At 33.1% G+C, this 9,408-nt stretch overlaps 2 protein-coding genes and 1 pseudogene across 4 annotated transcripts; 2 read left to right on the top strand and 1 right to left on the bottom strand.

Moving 5' to 3' along the window:
• Positions 1-242: 242 nt before the first annotated feature.
• On the top strand, positions 243-331 carry BDCG_17973 (annotated as a pseudogene). Its single transcript has one exon. The product of its transcript is annotated as a tRNA-OTHER (tRNA).
• A 5,680-nt stretch (positions 332-6,011) lies between these two features.
• Positions 6,012-7,646, top strand: BDCG_09390 (uncharacterized protein; the record flags this gene model as incomplete). The annotated part of the gene is made up of 2 exons (XM_045425180.1): positions 6,012-6,467; positions 6,519-7,646. The coding sequence occupies 2 exons, from the start codon at positions 6,012-6,014 to the stop codon at positions 7,644-7,646; spliced, it is 1,584 nt and encodes a 527-aa protein (XP_045273732.1).
• On the bottom strand, positions 7,235-8,192 carry BDCG_09389. 2 transcript variants are annotated; one of them, XM_045425179.1, is made up of 3 exons: positions 7,953-8,170; positions 7,620-7,898; positions 7,235-7,522 (listed from the first exon to the last, which is right to left on the bottom strand). In XM_045425179.1, the coding sequence occupies exon 2, from the start codon at positions 7,876-7,878 to the stop codon at positions 7,651-7,653; it is 228 nt and encodes a 75-aa protein (XP_045282922.1). In that variant the 5' UTR covers positions 7,879-7,898; positions 7,953-8,170; the 3' UTR covers positions 7,235-7,522; positions 7,620-7,650. The 2 variants fall into 2 exon arrangements, with proteins under 2 accessions (XP_045282922.1, XP_045273731.1); XM_045425178.1 differs by having other exon boundaries at positions 7,240-7,522; positions 7,620-7,889; positions 7,953-8,192.
• Between the last annotated feature and the right edge of the window lie 1,216 nt (positions 8,193-9,408).

Here is a 9,408-nt window from a genome sequence, read left to right as displayed (position 1 = left end):
CAGTCTCTGAGCTCAGTGAACCTGCTACTGTAAGAGTTTCTTGATTGAAGTAAACTGTTATAAGCTGTCATGATCAGTTCTAACAGTAATCACTGTTATAAGCTGTCATAATCAGTTCTAACAGTAATCACTGTTATAAGACTCTCAAAGTAGTGATATCAGTGATAAAAGAATTTCACTATTATAAGAAGCTTCTGATCATGAATGTCATAGTTAATCTCTACAGATTACATCTTTTATAAGCCCCGGTGGCCGAATGGTTAATGCGGCCACCTGGTAGCACCTTGGCGTGGGAAACCAAGGCGCGTGGGTTCGAAACCCGCAGGGGATACATTAAATCCAGAACTCAAGCACCTCAGGTTTCTAATAAATACAGAGGTGTACAAATCGCTCCAATAAAATCGCTCTATGTTCCTGGGCTGGGAAGTTATTATCGCATGTATCTAATTGTCACTTCTTTGTATTTCCTATGTTCTTGTTATCTTGGCGTGGTCTCAACACCTGTATTTCCTCCTGTATAACCAACACTTGGCCTGTATTTAACATCACGCAAGGACTCATCATAAGCTCCGCCTGCATATGAGTATAATGAAAGAATAATAATAATAATAATAATAACATCTTTTATAAGAAAAAGATCACTGAAACTCAGTTCTCAATTTAACTGTAGTTATAAGACTATTTCTGAAATTGTAAAGAAGAAGACATCTGTCTTCAATCTGATTAAGAGTAAGAGATCAAAGTGAAACAGTATTACTGTATTCATGAATATCTGTTTCAATCTTACAAAGACTCTGTGAGCTTCTGAGATAAGAAAGTTCTCACAGTTCTCTCTTCTTAATAATCTTTTCATTCTCTGTTCATGAGATAACTTCTTCTTATTTTCATTCTTCAGCATGTCTGTAAGAATCAAGAAGATTCTTGTGAATGCAAAGATAAACTATCTATAGAAATTCATAAAGCTCAGAAAGATCTGAATCTTATAAATACTAGTTAACTCTGATTATAATAGAATAGTCTCAACTCATGAAGATTTCATCTGAATATTATTCACAGTGATTACATATTCTAGGAAATTAATTCAGTGAGCACTGAAGTTATACTTTATAAGCTTAATATACAGTTCTGTCTTATCTAAGGCCTTCAACACACTTTGTACATGCTCAGTGTGTTCTTTCTTCTTTATAAAGTACATTATCACATTATTCAGATATATTATTACAAAGATATTCAGATATACATGAAGTGTTTTATTAATGAAAGACTGAAATATCACAGAGATATTAGTCAGATCAAAAGACATTACTAGATATTCAAACAATCTCAGTGCAGTTCTAAAGACAGTCTTTCATTCATTCTCAGATTATATTCACAGCTGTGTATATATATTAATTACATTCAGTTGTGTGAATATGACAGCTCTTATGAGATGATTGATGACATTCTCAATCAGAGATAGAGAGTAGCAGCTCTTTATTATCTTGAAGTTCAGATTGCAGTAGTCTACACACAATCTGAAATCTTCATTTTTCTTCTTTATGAATATCACAGAAGCTTCTGCAGAGATCTGTGAAGATTAGATGAAGTTATTCTTCAGATTCTTTTTCATATAGATTTGCAAGATCTCTGTTTTATAATGAGAGAGCTTATAGATTGATTCTCAGAAGAGTTTCTACTCTTCTATCAAATCTATTATCAGATTCTTCTTATAATGAGAAGAAAGCTCAGCTGTCTTTACTGAGCTGAATATCTCTGTAAGATCTCAGTATTTCTCTGATATCTGAAGCTCAGTTTTCATAATCATAAGATTCTCAGACACTTATAAAGTTATTATATAGATGAGCTTATCTTCTCTAATCAACTCTGCAGCATTAACTGATTCTATCTCTGTGAGTGAGTCTGTCAACACTGATCAGAAGTATAAACCTGACTCATAGACAGCTATATACAGATTATGTCTTTGAAGTTATACAAGTTCTAAGTATATGTCATCTGTAATGTTTATAATAATCACAGTTTCTGCAAATCTTCTTCAGATTTCAGAGAGATCTTACAATTCAAAGATGACTCTTATAAGTCTCTCAGCTCTCAGATCTGAGTTCTCACACTCTGCTTATTATAAGAGCAGATTCTCAGTTTTCATCTTTCAGCTCATTCACTCTGTGAGCTTTAGAAACATCACAGTGATCTGAGATCCTGAGTTTATTAATACTTTTCATACTTGTGAGATAGTAGTACTGCAGCATGATCTCTTCTCATAAGTAAGTATTTTCATTGAGAGAGTAACAGATTCAGGTATTAGCTTCAAGACTCTTAAGAAGACTGTTACTGACTCTGTTCATGACTTCTCAAATTTCTATTTTGATTTGTTTAGACAGTTTGTGTGAAGATATTCTGATTTAGAATAGATAAAGCAGAGTTTCTTTTTCTTAATCTCTCTGTTATATACTCTATTCACAGAAGCTTGTGAAGCTCTCTCTCTCTTCTCAGTAGTCAGATATAAATCTCTCTATATCTTATCATCTTTTTCTGACAAATCTGTTCTCTGTTGTTCTGACTCTTGCAGAGCTGATTGATAATCTGCTCTTCATAAGTCTGTGACTCTCACAGTGATTCATAAGCAGTGAATAAGAGTCATCAGTTTCTTCAGAGTTAAGAACTTAGAGTCTTGCTCAATGAGCTTGTTCTATATATCTTTATTCAGTCTCTTTATAAACATCATTATTCAGATCTTGTTTCAGAGCCCTGTTTTCACAGATTTTAATTTATATCATAATTTCATGAAGCACTGTGAGTAGTCTTCATCAGATTTCTTACCTCTTTTTCTAATATTAATGATTGCAGTTCAGGTGTTCTCTGTTCAACTCACAGAGTTTCTCAACTTATTCTCTAGATAGATCTTAAGAATAGATTATTGAGATCTCTCATAATTCTTCTTTAGATGATTCAGTCAGTTCTTAACTTTAGTGTAATAGAGATCTGTCATTGTATAGATAACAGCTTCTTCATCTTTTATATCACACAGCTGAGCTTATAAGTCAATTTCAAATACAAACTTGTAAAAGCTTTTATAGATTGTGATTTGATAGATGATCTTAAGTAATTATAACTTAAGAAAGTTTCTTTTTAATTTGCAGGTGTCTCTGAAGATCATGTCTAGAGACTCAGTTTGAGAGTGTTTACAGACAGTAAGTATTTCTTATAGAAAAATAGCTTGATCTTATGAGAGATGCTCAAGAATGTTCTTCACTGAGATTGATTTATTTATAAGTTCTGAGAGTTTCTCTGTTACAGATGCAGAGAATAATGTTCTGTGAGTAATTGATAAGTTCTCTGAGACTTCTTTCATAAGAGTTATTCATAGTTCAGATGACTGCTTCTGAGTATCTGCAGTAGAGTTCACAGAGATTAGAGTATATAAGTTTCTAGTTCTTTCAGTCATAACAGACAGTTGCTGACTGACTGAGCTTGAAATATAAGAATAAGTGCTCACAGGTGATTATTCAGGTGTTTGCAGCTTGATGTGATATGTACTGTTTACTACTAGAAGTATTCACAGTAGAAAGATAAAATGTAGAGATTAAATATATAATAGTATTCAAGCTGAGTTATGAATAGTATTCACAAACTCCAGTCTATATAGTTGTGTGTAGCCAAGGGCCGCTAGCTCTATTGATTACGCGAGAGATAGAAATAGAGATAAAGAATCCGCAAGAAGCGGGATTTCTTACAGAAATTCAGATAATATATTTCTCTTATATTTCAGAGAATCTCTAATCTTAATCTCTCTATCTTTATAATAGATATAGATGTATAGAGATCACAGCAGTAGCAGAGCAGTTGAAGAACTTATATTAAAGTATACAGTGAGTTCAGAAATCTCAGATTTCTACTGAGATAAAAATGTACACACTCTAGAAAATAGTGTAGAGTTTCTCTCAGAGAGTGAGATTAAGTCAGTCTCAGTACAGATATATAAGATTATATCAGTCTGTTAAAGCTTGACTGATTCAAACTTATAATCAGATTAAGTGATTTGAATTGTAATATAATAGAACTGAAGCAGTGACTAGTCAGCAATGTTATATAGAGATAGTTGTTAAAAAAGCTGTATAAGTAAGCTTGACTATCTTACTTAAATAGTAAGCTTATAAACTACAGAGTTATTGTGAGAATATCACAGATATAATACTTAGTATACTAAGAAAATTGTATAAGAAATACAGTAACTCTTATATATATTTTAATAGAAGAAAAATGAATCACTGACTTTTTTAATAAGAAGTCAGTATCTAGCTATTCTATATAGATAATAAGTGAATACTCTTCTCTTATTTCATGAATGAGAATAGCTGAAGTAATATCTCAGTAATATTTCACTGTTAAGAAAAAGTAATCTGCTAATCTTATATAAAAGTGAGGTTTTTATATTTATTAATCAGATCTTTCTATGATATATCTGAATAATGTTATAGAGTAATTGAAAACTAGTTCAGACAGAATGAAATCATTCATATAAAAGTAATAAGTTATGTGAAACTGCAGTGAGGTCTTGATATAACTGAAAGTATGATATTTAATCAGAAAAGTAGATTCTTGATTTTATAAAAAGTAATTAAATTATGTTTTCAGAGCTTTGTCAGAGTGCTTATAAATTCACTGTCAGAGAAATCTGATAATATTATAATCTCTACTGATTTAATAACTACTTACTCACTAAATCTGTCTTTATTTAAAATTTCATATTCTGAGTGAGTTATTAAGCTTAATAAATATCTACAGAATTAGCTGTATATTTTTGTGTATAATTTTCTATATAATTTTCATCATATAATATATCATCTTAAAATCTAATTGCATTGTTAAGATATCATTGAAAATATTCCATCATCATAATGGCGAAATGGCGGGCGTTGAGTGTAAGCGGGCGTTGGGTGGTTGATCACGTTATTACATATGAGATCACGTGTAGGCGGAGCGATTGCTACGGCAACGCCACTGGGGCGTGCGCTGCGACAGAAATTTCTACCGACGCAGGAAGCAGAAAACTTAACCTCGCTAAGTGCGCCACTTGACCTCATTACATAATCATGACCCTGACCTCACACAATACAGTAATAATCAGTTGATAATTGACTTTCAATCTTTCAATTCACTCATTTATTCATTCATTCAGCTCATCAATTAATTAAAAAGCATGTATAACTGATTCATAATCAATTAAATAAATAGATAAATTCATATAGAATATAAAGAGATATTTTACAGAATTTTAAAATATATTAAAATAAAAATATTTAATAATTGATTTTAAATTGATTTTAAATTGATTTTGAATTGATTTTAAATTAATTATTAATTAATTATAGTAATAAAAATAAATTCAATCTATATATTTAAGTAATTAATAATTGATTGAAAATCAATTAATAATCAATTCAGTGTAAATTGTATAAATACTTACTTTATTATTAAATTCAAGAATAATTTCAGTATTAAATTAATTTTAAATTGATTTTAAATTAATTTTAAATTAATTATAGTAATAAAAATAAATTTAATATATATATTTAAGTAATTAACAATTGATTGAAAATCAATTAATAATCAATTCAGTGTAAATTATATAAATACTTACTTTATTATTAAATTCAAGAATAATTTCAGTATTAAATTGATTTTAAATTGATTTTAAATTGATTTTGAATTGATTGTAGAATTGATGATAAATAATTGAGTGGTTTCAAATTATAAGAAAAGATGTATTGAGTGAGATCAGGTAGTGGCACGGGCCACATTTGCAAGGTCAGCTTACATAATGAGGTCAAGTGGCGCACTTAGCGAGGTCAAGTTTTCTGTATACACCTAGCGACGCATGTGACTCAGGGGTAACTGGTATTACCTAACCCTCTGATTTAGCGCCTGTGCGTATTGCTATAGATACAATTTTTTAGAATGAAAGTCAGTCTGCTGTTCTTCCTGTTCTTCAAAGTGCATTCAAACGGACCACCATGCCAGGGACGCGGCGTCTACTTCGCGAGGAAATTACTTACTCATCTGCTAAAGATAGAGAAGTCAATATTCTTCACCGCTTAAGCTATCCCAGCCAGGAAACTCAATTCTTCACCCTTCTCAATAACGGGCGCAGCTGGATTAGAGAAATTGTTGCCCATCACTTGAACCTATCATCTGATGCATGCCATGTTGCCGATGTAGACAACTGGCTCCATGGAAGCTTTAATGTGTGTATTCCAGTCACTATTGTTAACTGGAAAGGAAAGCTGCAGCCTGGAGAACGTGTCCTACTTCGACTTCCTCTGCCATATCGTGTTGGCGAGACTTTTCGGCCAGGAAATGCAGACGAAAAAGTTCGATGTGAGGCAGGTACTTATGCCTGGCTGGAAGACAATTGTCCAGATATACCAATTCCGCGACTGTATGGCTTTGCAATGTCCACAAGTGAAACTGTATGTGTGCAGCCTAACTCTTTTTCATGAGTGACTAACCTGGGTATCCAGTTTACTCATACCGAAAACTTACCTCCTTTCACCCGCTGTATACACTTTCTACGTCGCCGTCTACTTTCCATGCTTGGTCACGCAGTTCCTTCGCAGTATGTCCGTAACCAGAGGAGGACATTTGCTGGTCAGGAATTAGACATTGGCTATTTGCTGATTGAGTATGTTGAAGAAGCAAAAGGGAAAATGCTATCACACACATGGATTGAGAAGCAAGATGATATGAAGTTACGAAGCAATCTCTATCATGACCTTAGCCGGATATTCCTGAGACTTGCAAACACTCCTCTCCCAAAAATTGGATCTTTTGTTATAGATAATAATGGATTCCTACGCCTGACAAACCGACCTCTTTCTCTCGGCATTCAAGAATTAGAGAATGAGGAAATTCCAACCGGTATGCCGCGAGATTACACCTATTCTACTGTTGATTCTTATGTTGTGGACACTCTTTCACTTCATGATAACCGGCTTCAACATCAACCAAATGCAATAAACGACCTGGCGGACTATATCTACCAAACATCAGCCCTCACAGCAATGCGAGCAATTTTTCCATTATTCTTTCGCCGAGATCTCCGCCGCGGACCATTCATTTTTATGTTGACTGATCTTCATCAAAGCAATATTTTTGTTGATGAAGCCTGGCATATTACCTCACTTGTTGATATGGAATGGGGATGCTCTTTACCTGTTGAGATGGTTCAACCTCCTCACTGGCTTACAAACAAGGGTGTGGATCAGATAGTGACTGAGGAGTATGAGAAAGCTCGAGTGGAATTTATGACCATCTTGACAGATGAAGAAGAGCGAGGTGACAGTGCTAGCAACACGATTAAACTATCAGTCATCATGAACCAGGCTTGGGAGATGGGGACGTTCTGGTATATCCTCGCCCTATCCAGCCCAACTGGGCTTTTCGCACTTTTTGGCAAAAAACTCCAACCAAAACTAATTGAGAAATGTCCCGATCATGGTGCGTTTCACCAAATTATGCCATGGTACTGGACACAGGATATAGTGAGCATTGCAACACGCAAGCTAGCGGACAGAAAGGATTATGATGCCCGACTTCAGCAAGCATTTGAGGAAGACACTCACACAAGTCAGAATTTCGGCAACTCCTAATTTGTCACTGCCCGGTTTCCTTGCTTGAACCCGTCTGATTCTGCTCTCTGAGTGCTATATGAATAGCTTCCTCAAGAGCGAGCTTTGCTTTTTCATTCTTAATCTTTTCTCGCTTATCTATTGCAGCCTTGGCTGAAGAGCTGAGCAATTGGAGAGTCTTCACATCCGCCTTCATACCAACCATTGCCTCCTTGCCCTTCTTCGCCTGGTCCGGTTCAGATTTATCAGTCATTTCCACCTAAGCTGCCCATACTTTTAATGTCAGTAACAATGCTTCTTTAAACCATGAATGAAAGATCATCGTACAATGAGGATGAACAATTGTCCGTGTTTGATAACAGTTGGGTGCGCGAGGTGGAAACAACCACTCGTAGTGGGGAGCACGGTAAGGCATTTATAGAGAAAATTGCCCCATCACTGTTTCTCCTGTTAGGCCATAAATATATTAGGCAGCCGCAGGAAACGACATCTATTTCTAAGGATTTGTTCCAGCCTTGTACCAGAGTCTGGTCATGCCGAACTTGCAATTGTTGTGGACGGATTTACAACTTGACATTGTGAACCACTTAGTAATGGTCACAAGGCGTAACTACATAATGAACTAAGCTCATTCATGCATAATTTTTCTCTCAATTTTTTTTCTTTTTCTAGTCGGCGCAAACTCATCTATCTCTGTCACAGCTTAGCATCTTTAGACATATATTAATAAGTTATTGTGATTGAACAGTATCATTTTGAGAACTTCTCACTCTTATTTTACATCATAATGATCTTAAATAAAGATGATACAGAATCAATAGATACAAATTCAAACTTTCAACAATTAATAGTAATGTTAAAAGAGATTTTAATAATTTAACAAAGTGATTTAAAGCAGCAGAAATGATTACTCAGAAGAAAAACATATAGTATTGTATTAATATAGTGAGATTTCAGAAAGTCTATTTACTACTAAGTAAGTTAAAACTGAACAGAGTAAATAAAAACAATTCTTCAAAGAAAATACTCTCACAATTATACAAGTTATGTTCAATAATTAAGAATTAATTTTCTTCTTTGAATATTGAGAAAATTAAACATGAAAGAATATTTCTATAAAGAGAAAAACTAAAATCTCTTTTAAATTTGTAAATAAGTAAACTATTGTGATTCAGAAGAATATACAGTCACTGAATAATAATGTAGCTACTTCTAAATAAGCTGACAAATGTAAAGAGGCTCTAGCAGCTGTTAATTAATTTATATATAAGAAGTCAGTGTACATCTGTAATCTTACACTAACTCAAGCAATCTTTGAATTATATCTGATAGTATGTCTAAAAATTAATGAGAAGTGCAGGCTTTTTCAGAGTGTGATAATTCTATCTATAAAGTAATTCATAGTTATCATATCAGAGTGATTCTAAAAACATCTCAGAAGAAGAGTGTATAAAGAAATAGTAAGTAAAAGAGTATCTGATTAATACTGCTCTACTTATTAAAGAAAAACTTCACACTCAGACAAATATTATATATATAAATATAAAAAGATAAAAGAAAGAGAATAGAAGTAGTAAATCTAATTCAAAGAAGTTCTCTCTTTACTTAGAAGAATAAAAAAGAGAGTAATTATTATCAGAGTTATATAATAAAAACAGAAGTTATAGAATAATAGATACTATATAATTAATAAAAATCTTCTGAAATAAATATCTTCTTTAATTAATGTAAATAATACTCTTCTCTACTATTTGAACTGAAAGATATACAGAATATTCTAGAG

The sequence above is a fragment of the Blastomyces dermatitidis genome (genome assembly GCF_000003525.1).
Source record: "Blastomyces dermatitidis ER-3 genomic scaffold supercont1.15, whole genome shotgun sequence".
NCBI lineage: Eukaryota > Fungi > Ascomycota > Eurotiomycetes > Onygenales > Ajellomycetaceae > Blastomyces > Blastomyces dermatitidis.
The sequence above is the reverse complement of the archived record's forward strand: the minus strand, read 5'-3'. Positions and strand labels throughout refer to the sequence as shown.

Bases quoted from the DNA above. Each gene is read 5' to 3' on its own strand.
- BDCG_09389 (XM_045425178.1), bottom strand. From the start codon at position 7,878: ATGACTGATAAATCTGAACCGGACCAGGCGAAGAAGGGCAAGGAGGCA.